Source organism: Physeter macrocephalus, chromosome 21, assembly GCF_002837175.3.
Source record: "Physeter macrocephalus isolate SW-GA chromosome 21, ASM283717v5, whole genome shotgun sequence".
In the NCBI taxonomy this organism is placed as follows: Eukaryota; Metazoa; Chordata; class Mammalia; order Artiodactyla; family Physeteridae; genus Physeter; species Physeter macrocephalus.
In genome coordinates, this window is record NC_041234.1 from 97,028,841 (window position 1) to 97,043,145 (window position 14,305).

At 40.0% G+C, this 14,305-nt stretch overlaps 1 protein-coding gene across 14 annotated transcripts in view; it reads right to left on the bottom strand.

The window, feature by feature from the left end:
- The window catches only part of TENM1 (teneurin transmembrane protein 1), an 813,855-nt gene that overhangs the window by 8,525 nt on the left and 791,025 nt on the right, over positions 1-14,305 (bottom strand). For all 14 annotated transcript variants that reach the window (XM_028482674.2, XM_028482672.2, XM_028482671.2 and 11 more), the window contains 4 exons: positions 11,113-11,409; positions 4,473-4,860; positions 2,404-3,624; positions 1,682-1,824 (listed from right to left, as the gene is read on the bottom strand). In XM_028482674.2, the coding sequence (XP_028338475.1) occupies positions 1,682-1,824; positions 2,404-3,624; positions 4,473-4,860; positions 11,113-11,409 (2,049 nt within the window). The remainder of the gene's footprint in view (positions 1-1,681; positions 1,825-2,403; positions 3,625-4,472; positions 4,861-11,112; positions 11,410-14,305) is intronic.

Consider the following 14,305-nt stretch of genomic DNA (forward strand, 5'->3'; position numbering starts at 1 on the left):
CTTTTCCGATTTGGATTCCTTTTATTTCTTTTTCTTCTCTGATTGCTGTGGCTACAACTTCCAAAACTATGTTGAATAACAGTGGTGAGAGTGGGCAACCTTGTCTTGTTCCTGATCTTAGAGGAAATGGCTTCACTTTTTCATCACTGAGCATCATGCTGGCTCTGGGTTTGTCATATATGGCCTTTATTATGTTGAGGTAGGTTCCCTCTATGCCTACTTTCTGGAGAGTTTTTATCATAAATGGGTGTTCAATTTTGTCAAAAGCTTTTTCTGCATCTATTGAGATGATCACTTGGTTTTTATCCTTCAATTTGTTAATATGGTGCATCACATTGATTGATTTGTGTATATTGAAGAATCCTTGCATTCCTGGGATAAACTCAAGTTGATCGTGGTGTATGATCCTTTTAATGTGCTGTTGGATTCTGTTTGCTGGTATTTTGCTGAGGATTTTTACATCTATGTTCATCAGAGATACTGGCCTGTAGTTTTCTTTTTTTGTGACGTCTTTGTCTGGTTTTGGTATCAGGGTGATGGTGGCGTTTCAATTTCAGTGCTTGTGATTGGTCTGTTCATATTTTCTATTTCTTCCCGGTTCAGTCTCGCCAGGTTGTGCATTTCTAAGAATTTGTGCATTTCTTCCAGGTTGTCCATTTTATTGGCATACACTTGCTTGTAGTAATCTCTCATGATCCTTTGTATTTCTGTAGTGTCTGTCTTTACTTCTCCTTTTTAATTTCTAATTCTATTGATGTGAGTCTTCTCCCTTTTTTTCTTGATGAGTCTGGCTAATGGTTTATCAATTTTGTTTGTCTTCTCAGGAACCAGCTTTTAGTTTTATTGATCTAGGTATTTTTTGATTTCCTCAGTGATCAGTTCGTTATTAAGTAGTGTATTGTTTAGCCTCCATGTGTTTGTATTTTTATACTTTTTCTTTATCAGAATAATTTTTTTTTGGCTGCATCATGAGGCATGCAAGATCCTCGTTCCCCAACCAGGGATTGAACCTGTGCCCCGTGCAATGGAGGCTCAAAGTCTTAACCACTGGACCGCCTGGGAAGTCCCATTTATCAGAATAATTTCATTTGTTATTCTCATGCTCTTAGTGCACTATGCCCTGAATTATTTTGCAGTTGGAGATCTGATGTTTTAGGTCTCTTAGTGAACAATTTTCTCTATATAGAATCCATAATTGCCCCTTTTTTTAAAGATTTTTTTTTGATGTGGACCATTTTTAAAGTCTTTATTGAATTTGTTACAATACTGCTTCTGTTTTGTGTTTTGGTTTTTTGACCGTGAAGCATGTGGGATCTTAGCTCCCCCACCAGGGGTCGAACCCACACCCCCTGCATTGGAAGACAAAGTCTTAACCACTGGACCGCCAGGGAAGTCCCCCTCCATAATTGCCCTTGGTAGCCCATTTTAGAATTGTTAAAGTTCAGTTCCACTTTCTTCTTCTGCAGCAGTCATCAAGTCACACGTTAGTCTTTTCTTTTCCCAAAGCTCCAATTCCCTGATCCTTTCCTCATGGAAGCTTTTTTCTACCTCCTCATTAATCATGGACATTTAAGTGAATATTCAAGAAGACTCAAACATAAGTAAGCAAATATATGTTTCATGGTGTTGGATGCTCTTCTGTTTTTTTCAGCTAAATAGAGATGGTAAAACATATACTAACCTTTCCAGGATCCCACTCTTGAGTTTTTGTCTGAAGCTGTAGAAGCTCATAAGTTAATTCCAAATTTTCTAATTCTGGTTTGGGAAATCCAGGTAGTACATTGTGTAGTTGGAAACCAAATAGCTCCAACCAACTTCCAATGTCTGTGAAACACAAATTTAAAAGAAAAAAAGATTTTAAAGCCCATACTTTACAACTTTTGTGGAAAGCTTGAAAGATGCCTCTCTTGCCTTCGGTATGTTTAGCCAATGGTAAGTTAGGGATAAACTCCCCCTTATGTCACCCACTCCAAAACATATGATCCTTTCCCCAGGGAAACCTTTTGATTCATGGATAATCACAGAGATCAGCTCAGTTTACTGTGTGGAAATTCTCAATGTGGTAGTGGTAATAAGGCCACACAGACTGTGATATTAGATTTACTTGATGCAACAAAATCCTGATTTTTCTTCTATGAAATTATTTGTAGAAACTTTTAAGAGTGAAAACTACAAAAAGAAAGCTTAAAAGGAAAGAGAAAATGTACTGGGATGCGAAAGCGTCATGTTTTATGCCACCATACACAGTTCTGCTCACTCTAGAAGACTAAGGAAGAGAGTGACTGCACAATAACTTGTGGGCTAGCTGGCAGGAAGAGGAAGCATATTTACAAAGGCATTGAGATTATGTGATAAACGAGTTTTCTCTTTACCTTAGCATAAAGTGTTACACCGTTTAAATACCTGTGGTATACTTTGCAACATCTTGAATTTTGCCAACTGGATAGTTATTTTCAAAAGAGTAGAGGTTGAATGGTTTAGGAAGGAGGTTCAACTGTTTCCATATGTGATGATTAGGCGTCGTCCATCTACCAGCAACAACATCATAGTCTCTTTGCCCCAGGTGCACTAATTTAGTAAGGAAATCATAGAGTCCTCCATGAAAACCAATGATGACCTGAAAGTCAGGGTAAGTGTCATGATAGATATCTCCATAAGGCGTGTACAGTATCTCTTTTATCACCTGACCTCGACTGCTGAACACGGCTAGCGGGGTTCCTGTATTATCACAGGCTACGTAATATTCTTCACCACTGCTTAGCTCCATGGCAATAAGGTGACCTTGGAGATCATAATACAGGGATGTAATCTCTGAGCTCGTGTGGTTGTACAAATGAGTAACTCTTATGGGGTTGGCAAGGTCTGCATAAAAGAACTGGAGGTGCTGTCCTAGGCTGGACTTACTGGCGACACGTCGCCCAAGCCCGTCGTAGTAATACTGCACAGTCCAGCCAGAAGCCTTATTGTAGGCTTTCTGCAGCAGACCATTAGAATTATATTCGAATATGTCATTTCCCCTCTGCCTCAGAAAGCCATCTTCATCCATTTTATACTGAATTTCTCCTAGTCTGGTGATGCGATCTCGGAGGTCATATCGGAGAGGAGTAAGACGAGCACTATTCCCGTGGCTTAAGAGGTTGATGTTGCCATTCAGATCATAACTATAACGCCACTGGGTTTTATCATTTACAGAAACAGTTTGAAGTTGCCCATCAGCATCGTATTCATAGAAATATCTTGTTATATTGGCATCTACTCCTACTCTGATATCACATATTACCATTCGGCCCATATTATCATATTGAATAGTCATCCAGTAGGCAATTGCCTTTAGGATTTCATACTGGACTTCAATGACTTGTCCATTGGCGCTGAAGATCTTGGTGTGCTTCATCACTGTAGTAGTTATGACCTGATTTAAATCGTAATTAATTACACTGAATTTTCCAAACTGCTCTGTTCTACCAGAGACATCGACATATCGGTACAGATCTATGGGCAAAGGGGTTTCATTTATCACAGCTTGCATGCTGGTGACACGGAAGTTGTTGTAGCTGTAGTCAAACCGAGCATTCACAAGGCCTTCTTCACTGAATCTGAAAATCTGGCGCCCAATAAGAGGTCCTGAAGGGATCAAAATAAAAATAATGAGAACAAAGCTAGGCGCTCAGTACTGAACAATCAGAAAGTTCTAGTGTTCTTTTCTTTAATATGGATGCTTTTACATTCAAAATAAAATATTAGAGATTGGCCTCTGATATGTAATGCCTGGGCATCTCATCTCACAGATATATATATTCTCATAGTTGTGGTCACCAAATATGAAAAAATTTTAAATACTGTATATTATAGTTATAGAATAATTTAACTATAGGAACTTTAGAAGTAATAACCCATCCAGTAGTTGAGGTGATGAAACTGATATTATAAACATGCTTTTTAAAAAATAATTACTGACAAAAATACTTTCAGTTTACTTAACCTGTGCTACAAAGTCAGAGGCTCAGGTTTTGACCAATTCAAGCATTCAAGTAACTGGATTTGGGCATTTTATAAACCGAAAGGATGAAATATAATCAAAAGTTGTGACTTTTAAAGACATGTTGCCATCAACTGAGGCTTATTGAGGTTACATAGGGCTTGAGTTAGTTTCAGTGAGACTCATATCTTGCAGCTGCATCTTTGGGAAGATGTGGTGGTGAGCAGGGATCCGTATACAGTTAGACTAGGTACCTAGAACTCAACTTTTTTGAGAGCTGAGACACAGAAAGAGAAAGGTACTGTATGTTTTTAAGGAATCAGCTTTCATGTTACTTATGTTTTTCATTTTCAATGGAAGATAATTTGATAATGCAAGTGAAATTTGGTTGAATTGAATGTCTGTAGGTTAATGCTTATATCTCAGACTGTGGCCAGCAAAAATTTCATAAGACTGATGTGGTTGTATACATCACCACCCTTTCACAACAAACCTGTTTGCCTGTATCTGATTGTGCAAATGAAGCCATCGTGCATCAGGTGTATTGTCTTAATCACTCCAGACGACTCTTCATATGTTAATGTGACCTGGGTGGTATCATAGAGGATCTCAGACAGCCTTGCTTGCTTGGTGTACTTGTATAAAACTCTGCGCCCTGTCCCCAGCTGCAGGGTCTGTAGTAGTCGGCCATCTCGACTATAGTCTTGGATAAAAGAAGTGCTACTGTCTGGTGGGGAGTAGATGTTCCGGTAGTAGCCCACTGAAAGCATGGTTTGTAAACTGTGGCGCACCATACTAGGCATGGTGACTGAGAGCAGACAATCCGATTGGTCATACTCAAAGATATAACGCCGCTGGCTATGTAAGAGAAGCATCACAGACTGAAACGAGACAAAGGCACGACAGCATAATAGTACCACTGGAGCTCAGGAGATTGAAGAAAATACACATTCATCCATTCAACACAAATTTATGGAGCACTTACTGTGTGCCACGCACTGTGGTGGACCCTAGTGGATACAGTAGTGGGCAAGAATGTGTCTATCCTAACCTTACAGTTTAATGGAAGAGAAAGACAAATAACCAGACAGTTAGTTATAATATAGTGTGAAATGTGTTATGACAGAGGAAGTACAGGGCGCTTATGGGAAGCGGAGGAAGAGCAGCTAACTCAGACTTAAGAGGTCAAGAAAGGCGTCCTGGAGACTGGGACATCTGAGTTGAGACCTAAAGGGTGACTAGGCGTTGGCCAGATGAAGGCAGGGAGGTGGGTGGAGCAGGATGGGGACAGTATTCCTGACACAGGGCATAGCACTGTGAGGGTCAGGATAAGAAAGAGAACATGGCTTTTTCAGGGAATGAGAGGAATTTTGTGTGGCCAGAGTATGGGTGTGTTGGAAGGGGTGGGTGAATGGCAAGAGATGAGGCCAGGCAGGTAGGCTGGATCTAGATCACACTGGGCTTTCTAAGCCACGCTAAGGAGTTTGGACTTTAACCTGCTGGCAACAAGGAAAACACTGAAAGCAAATCGAAGGACAGGGCAATCCAGTAGGTATTCCAGAAAGGTTACTATTGCTTCAATGTGGAGGTGGATTGGAGGGAGGTAAATGGGGGACAGGGCATGCCACATATTAAGTATTAGTCACCAAAAAATACTTATTGACTTTATAGAGTAGATGTCTTTCTGAAAAGTTGTATATAAAATATTGCTATTACAGTAGTCCCCTCATCTGTAGTTTTGCTTTCTGAGTTACACACAGTCAACTGCTGTCTGAAAATATTAAATGGAAAGTTCCAGAAATAAATAATTCATAAGTTTTAAATTGCACGCTCTTCTGAGTAGTGTGATGAAATCTCACGCTGTCCTTCCCAGGATGTGGCTCGTCCCTTTGTTCAGTGTATCCACGCTGTATATGCTACCCGCCCGATAGTACAGGAAATATCAGTATATATAGGGTTCCATACTATCCACAGTTTCAGGCATCCACTGGGGGCCTTGGAACGTATCCCCTGCAGGTAAGGGGGGACTACTGTATTGCTCTGCGATTCATGTTTTAAACTATATTAGGGAAACATGCCATTAAAAGTGAAGAATTCTCTGGTTATGCAAGCCCTCTCCCCCAAACTGATCTGTATTTCAGAAACAGTTATTTGTTGAGGTATAACGCCTTGCACGTTATGGATGTTTCATTGATATTGGTTTATCTTATTTTAATTTTAAACATAGACATAAAAAGAACACTATTTTAGGGAGAACTCAAACCCTATTTCTAATTGAAAAGCATTTAAGTCTCATCTTTTAATAAAAATAAAAATTGTTCCCCCCTGGAAATTCTGATATATCTCCCTAAGGGAGCTTTTACCCCTCCTTTCTTGAAAATTGGCTTATCAAGCAAAAAGATTTAGTTGAGCTTTATTTTCTGAAGTTTCTGTTATGAAAACAATAGGTATCTTTTCATTTTCTAAATATAAATTACATAAATAGTTATGAATATGAATTACATAAGCATATGTAAATTATACTCTAATATTGAACATGCTTCTTGAAACTGCATGTCATCCCTGCTCGTCTGAGAATTGATATGGAATCGCATGTCAGTACTGTGAAGTCAAAGCCAGCACTTATTTGCTTGTTCGCTTATCCTTTCTTTCTTTTCCACCAAGTACTCTGCCTGGGGATACAGAGCTGTGTGGAAATCCTATCACCTCATCAGCTGTGGACACCCTGCAGCTCCAGAAAATCTGCTGAACAGAAGGCTGGAGACTTGGAACTCCTGCGTGGACACGAGGACACAAAGGGACCACCGAGTCCTTGACCAGGGCAGAACTCAACAGAACCTGGGAGGAAATTGGTGGGAAATGCCTTTGCATCACCTCTATGCTGAAAGCCAGATTTCTCAGCTACTTTCCACTCTCTTCTGTCAATTTGCCATGAACAAATGACATCTGTCACCTGCGATGTGGGCCAGGGACAATCACCATATGGCTCGCACACATTACCTAGTACCAGCCTGCCTGGGCCAGGCCTTTTCCAGTCGCTGTACCAGCCTTGCCAAACATTTATAGCACATCGCCATTGTGTTCTCTCCCTGCTCTCATCCTCTGCGCTGCAGTAAACCACTGCCTGACCCTGTTCCTGGGTGGTGCTGAAGCTGCGCTGTCTCGAAAGCTCCCTGGTCTGTTTTAAAGCTTCCTGCCAATGGCAAGAATGTGGATGATGTGATTAGAAATCTCATGAATGTAACCGTTGCGTTGCCAGAATAGCATTTAGCTCTCACTTGCCTGCTTTTTCACTTTGGGTGGGCATTATTATCAGCTTGTTCAAAAAAGAAAAACAATACTTATGAGTCCATCCAATGCCCATAGTGCAGCTATACGGTAAAAGGCCATTTCTTATTAGTTGAAACAATGGAGTGGGAGACTTTGTATTTTTAAAAAATTGATTGTGAGATCCGAAAAGACTGTGACATCATTGTAAAGAAGAAAACAAGAACAATCATGGCTGTATACTCATTTGAACACGAGTAGAAATGAGAAATGGCAGAAATTTGAAAAATTAAAGCATTTGAATGACCACCAGATGGCAGTCTGGGGCCACCTGGAAGCACAAGCCAAAGGCTGCATTCTCTCCCTCGAGGCAGCCTTTGAAAATTTCAGCCCCAAAGAGGCAATTTTGTGTAAATGTATCAGACTAAAGCATCTTATTAAATGATTATAAAATATATTTAAATGTATTTAAAAATGAAGTTCTTAAGAACGATTTTAGGAAACAGAAAGATGTAAATGTAAATTTACTGTAATACAAAATTTTAGCCCCACAAGTCTTCAAAATATAATTAACTCAGGGAAGGCTCATAAATCAAGCTAGAGAATTAATGACCGCACAGAGAAAATTTAAGAAACAATAATTGATTTTTTTTAATAGAGATGAGATCATTTAAGCCACCGCAGCTATTAGCCAAATAATTATTTTTCTCCTAATGGCTACAAACCATTGTGCATGAAAATGATACAAGTAATTTCTACTTACTCTAGAGGAAGTCAAACAATTTTTACAAAATGTCTGCACATTAAGGGTGAAATATCTGCTGTTTGATTTTTAATATATCATGGTATAAGGATGGCAAAAGCAAATTTACAGAGGTACTACCAGAAGTATTTTGAGGTATAAAAAGAGACTTATATTTTTAAAGTCTGAGAATTCTTACTTCAAAATATACTACTAGAGCCAGCCTCTTTGTCTTGCTCTGCCCCAGGCATAGTGAAAGAATGTTCCAGCAAAGGCCATGTTAAAGAGAGGACTTAAAAAGAGCACAGGGAGGCCCAGAACCTCATCACCTCACTGGAAAAGTTACATGTTAACTGGATTTTGGTAAATTGAATATTCTTTACCTTTTCTTTCTAGAATCACAATTTCCAAGTTGCTTTAATTTCCTTCCTTTTTTCCTTCCTTCCGTTCTTTCCTGTTTTAATTTACCTTCAAGTAGCAGTAACTGCCAGCCTTTAAGTTCTTCGACTTATATAAATACTAGAATAAATACTAGAATGCACGATTTACATGGAAAGGAATTAACTTTTATTGAATGACTAGATGTGCTGGGTGCTTTATATCGTTATTTCATTTAATCGCTGCTTCTAGTCAGTGAATTAATTATTATCACTGGTAATAATAATGTTAATAAAATCAATCTCGTGATAGATGATTTTTGGAAAGTAAAGAACCATTCCATAATTATGTGTTTTGTAGGTTCTGAGTTTTGCATAATAGCATTGCTTAAGTCAGGGGCTATCTTGTAATTAGAGAACAAATTAAATGTGAAATCAAGAAAGGGAGAAAAGTCAACTAAAAGGCACAAGCGATTTGGCTGTCTCACTGGTCAGTTAACTACTCTTTGGAAGTCACTGGGGCTTTTCTCCATACATTGTTTTGTGACAATAAGGTCTTATTTCTGTCTACTGCAGACACTGAGAGTCTCAGGGAGCTCTCTTTGTTGTGTTTTGTTTTTAAAGAACTATTGCCAAGTAAGTTTCTGTAGCACAACGGATGTATGCAAAGTTTGCTTCACATCATTCTTTGCTGAAATAACTGTGATGAAATCATCAGTTAATCCAGAAAAGGGGAACAATAAAATTGCTTCACTGGTGTCAGAGAAGAGGCTAAATAACTATATGCAGGGCTGAAATTTAAGTTTCAACAGGCTCTTTTGTCATCGTATGGACAGCCTAGAGGGAAAGTTCTACGAGACGTAGAAGCAACTGTCTATAGGCAGTTAGCTCAGTGGCCAGACTGTGGTGCTAATGAGGCTGGGGCTCTGAGTTCAAAACCGTACATACTTTTTTTTTTTCTGGCTGTGCCCTGCGGCTTGTGGGACCTTAGTTCCCCCGACCGGGGATTGAACCGGGACCTGGCGGTGAAAGTGCTGAGTCCTAACCACTGGACCACCAGGAAATTTCCTCAAAACTGTACACACTCGGGGCTTCCCCTGGTGGCGCAGTGGTTGAGAGTCCGCCTGCCGATGCAGGGGACGCGGGGTCGTGCCCTGGTCCGGGAGGATCCCACACGCCGCGGAGCGGCTGGGCCCGTGAGCCATGGCCGCTGAGCCTGCGCGTCCGGAGCAACGGGAGAGGCCACAGCAGTGAGAGGCCCGCGTACCGCAAAAAAAAAAAAAAAAACTGTACACACTCATAAGGCGTGCCGGCTCCTTCACTAGTCACACGTAGACCTGTGGGAGGATCATTCCTGGAAAAACCAATCAGCCTACATTCTGCTAGAATCAGTGGCATCTTTTTTTCATATGATGGTCATCATTACATGCCTTGCCTCTGTGAATGTACACCAAATATTTGGATTCAGTTAATTTTGTAACAAGTTTAGCACTTCGTGGACAGTAGTCATACGATTTTGCCAATCATCCTTGTTACTAAAATTCAAAAGATAAAAGATCTACTCTGTAAAATTCAGATGTTCCCAGTGTAGAGGACAGATTAGAGATTTCATCGATTTCTTCAGCAGAAAAGGACAGGAGGTGGATACAGCAGAGGACTCCCTCCTTTACCCTGGCTCCCAAGTGGAGCTCTGCTTTATCTCCTAGGCATTCCCAACTTGGCAAATTCCCCAGCGACTGACTCTGGGAAATAATACAATAGTTTTATAATAACATACAACCGCTGGCACACTTTTTTTTTTTTTTTAAACTTTCAGGGGTATAGCAGAAAGGCTTAGCATCATCTGGTGCAAATAGTGAAATTTTGCGATGTGAGCTATGAATGCCCATGACTTTTCTAAGAACTTCTAGGGGTGACTTTGCACTGACTACCCTTGAATCCTCAAGGGAAGGCATCTTCCAATTTTCCCAGAAATTAATTCAGGACTGATAAGTTGAATGGATAGATTTGGGAAAAAAGAGACAGTATCTTAGGACATCAGAAATTGAGATGGCAGATAGAGATCAATTTCTCTTACTGTCTTCTGATACTGATCCGGCTAGAAATCATTTTGCTGTGGGGGGATGATGTTTGACAAATGGATCCAGTGATGGGATTAAAACCCTTGCCCATTCCGAGCAGACAGAGGCCACGAGCTCCTATTACAGATGCTACTGGAGAGTCATTGAGTACAAAGGACTATTACCAACGAGGCCCCACTGCTACCATTTCCTCAGACTGATTACTTGGGAAAATTAGTCCTCAAATGTATACCGCTAAACCTTTACTGACTATCCTAACAAAAGTAGAAGTCCTTATCCTCTGTGTAAGAGGCTCTTTTCCAGAGCTGTGATACATTAACACACAATTTTATAATTTTCTACCTATTTTACTTCAGTGTGAGCTTTCATAATAATAAAGGTACATTTTCAGGAGCATGAACAAATATGCTCAAATGAGGAGAAATCGAAGCCATTATCCTGACTTCAGTTTGAAAGAGTACCTGGCAGAGCATGGGGTTGGGGAAAGTTTTCAGCTGAAAAACAGATTATCCTTACAAGTATAATTTGTTATTGTTACTTCTATAGAGCAGAACAGCCAGAACACAGACTTTCTCCTGCAGGTCCTCAGCAAGGCGGGTAGTCAGTGCCGCTTTCAATATTCTCATTCGGGAACTCAGAACTAGTTTATTTCCCCTACATGCTTACCTTTTCTAAGTAGGTATAGCTCCAAATTTTCCCATCAGCCCAAGTTCTTGAAATTATTTTTCCACTCTGGTCATATTCCATTTTTTCATTCCATGTCCCTCGTTGAATAAACGTCACCAATCCTGAAGGTGAATATGTGATATTCACTTCATTATATCTGCTTACAGGAGACCACAGAACAGGTCGTCCAGTCTGGTCATAAAGAATTCGAAGGGTGAATTTCCGATGGTCGTCATAGATCTTTCCTGTGCGAGTCATATGATCAAAATCTATGGAGAGCAGGTTTCTGTTATGGGCCTACAAAAAAGAGATAGGAAGTACATTTGAAGCACTGCCTTAGTTCCCCTCATCAACTGCATTCACAATCGACAAGTTTTTCTGTTTCTCCAGCAATGGGGTCTCTCTTGCCTTTGAATCTGCCTGGCTTCTCCTCGGATGACACTTGTCTTTATTCTCCCAGCAGACTGTACAGTCTTGGAAGGTTGTGGCCATGTCTTAACTACTGGTATGTGCTAGCTCCTCAACATACGGTTATTGATTGCTTTTTCCCAACTCAAGCCTCAAGTGTGCTGATACAATTTTCAGTGATTATGTAATCTTATTTTATGTGAGTCAGGTGCCTACCAAGGAACGGGATTTCCTCCCCCTCTTTTACCAATGAAGTGGCTAAAACATAGAATGGTGAGTTATTTACATGATTAGAAATCAGAAAAAAACGAATATAGAGAGCCCCCTCTAATTTATACAGAGATTCCCTTCTTTGGCTTCCTGTTCCTCTGGGCATGGAGCTTTATTACTTCTCGTCTATCACGGGGGAACACAGAGCAACTCAGATTGTCTCCTGGAGATGGAAGCCCACTCAGCAAGGTTTTCATGGAGGCCAGAAGGTAAATGTGGCAGGTGTTGGTAGGTCCCCCAGTATTTGCGAGGGTGGCACCACTCAGTGAGGTTAGAGCATGGAGTTCAATCTGGGTACCAAGTTTAGAAACAATTAGTAGCTCGGCTTGGTTCTGGTCTTAGGCTTCCTTGACTGCATGCCAGCATCCCCTTTTTGCCAATTTAAAAACTTTTTAACTAAGTGGCAAAAAGGCCACTTTTACTGGGCTTTCAAAGCAACTGGACAACTGACATGATCTGTTCTACTCTTCAGCTAGTAATGCCAATGTCTGGCACTCCCACCAGTAACTGCTACAGCAAGCTGATGACAACACAGAGCTGAAGAAGGCTCTGGAAGACAGGGGCTTTGAAGGAGGTGGGTGGGAGGCCAAGGGGAGGGCTTTAAAAATTTATTTTAGTTTAGCTCAATTAAGTTTTCATTTCAGTGAGTCGTTTGTTTTGTTTTATTATAACTTTTTATGTGGGACTAGTCTGACTCACAAGCAGTTGCAAAAGTGGGGAATTCCCTGGCCGTCCAGTGGTTAGGACTCCAAGCTCTCATTGCCCAGGGCCCAGGTTCGATCCCTGGTCAGGGAACTAAAATCCCACAAGCCTCACAGTGCGGCCAATAAAATAAAATATGTAAATTGTTGGAGCTATTTAAAAAAAAGTTGCAAAAATGATACAGTAGCCATGTACTCTTCACCCAACTTTCAAGGAAAAGACTTTTCTTTTGGGTGAAGGGGGTCCAAGCATATCTGGAAGGAACCTTCTAGGTTCTTGGCTGAGAGCCCCCCCCCCCCACCCTCACTCTCACCCTGTAATAAAAACAGGAGAAAAACAAACAAGTTTAATAACATGTATACCTCCTGTACACATGGGAGAGACCCAGGGAAATTGAGTAACTCCAAAATGGCCCAAGCCACCACCTTATATACTGTCTCCAACTAAAGACAAAACATGTTGTGAGGACGGAGCCAGTTATGGGAGGTGACCAGGCAAAGAACAGTAAACAAGGGTGAGGTTGTTATGCAGATTTAAGTCGTTGCTTTCTCCATCAGCCTAAAATAATCTTTATACCAAAGAGGCATATTTTGGGGTGGCAAATTCTTCTCCCCTTCAAATAAAAAAGGAGAAACTTTGAGAAGTATAAACAACTGTGGCTCTCGGGAGTCAGGAGACTGAATTAGCTGCTTGTCTGTGCACCAGCCATCTCTTGTATTCGGGCCTTAGTTTTCTTATCTGTGAAAAGGGAGTGATATTTACCACTCTACACCACACACCTGTGTTAAGAATTAAATGAGATTACATATACGGGTACCTGGTGATGTGTAAAAATAATATTAGTAATTGTTGTTTTTAGATATCATTACGTTTCTCATTTTAGTTAGGCTTCTGAATGGGCCCATGTGTTAGATTCCAAGGACTGTAGCTTGGTGTATTAGATTTATATCTGTAGGAATTGTCAACACGATCCTGAACAGAATATTAAATATCTGTTTAATGAGGTAGGGGAAAAAACCAACATTAGGATCTGACTGCATTAATCATAGTCAGACTAAATGGATTCACTAGCTATTCAACTAAACTTCCTGTTCATTTATAATTTTTGTGGTCAAGGATTCCTTTAAATATCTGAAAGCTATATACTGTGTCCCCAGAAAAATGCACATAAGTACATAAATAAACATTTTAAACAAAATCTCAAGTGGGATCTGAAACTCAAACATGAAACCTTTAGGGGTCTTGAGTCCAATTTCAAAATCCTGGCTCAGAAAGAGGTTTTTAAAAATTTTTTGTTAAAATTTTTTTTTGCTATTAAAAAAACTGAGATATAACTGACATATACCATTATATTAGTTTCAGGTTCAATATTTGTATATATTGTGAAATAACTACCACAAAAATCTAGTTAACATCCATCACCATATGTAGTTACAATTTTTTTTTCTTGTGATGAAAACTTTTAAGATCTATTCTCTTAGCAACTGTCAAATATACAAAACAGTGTTATTAGCTATAGTCACCATGCTGTACATTACATCCCCAGGACTTATTAATCTTTTAACTGGAGCTTTGTACCTTTTCACCCCCTTCATCCATCTCGCCTACCCTTCACTACCTGCCTCTGGCAACCACCAATCTTTCTCTGTATCTATGACCTCTTTTTTTTTTTTTTTTTTGATTCCACATCTAAATGAGATCCAGAGTTTTTATCTTAGTGGCCTGCATGACTGCAAAGCCAGCATTCTCGTTTCAGACTCTGGTTTTCCTTTGCTCAGTAATTTTGTGCACTTTGCTTTTTAAAATAACCTCT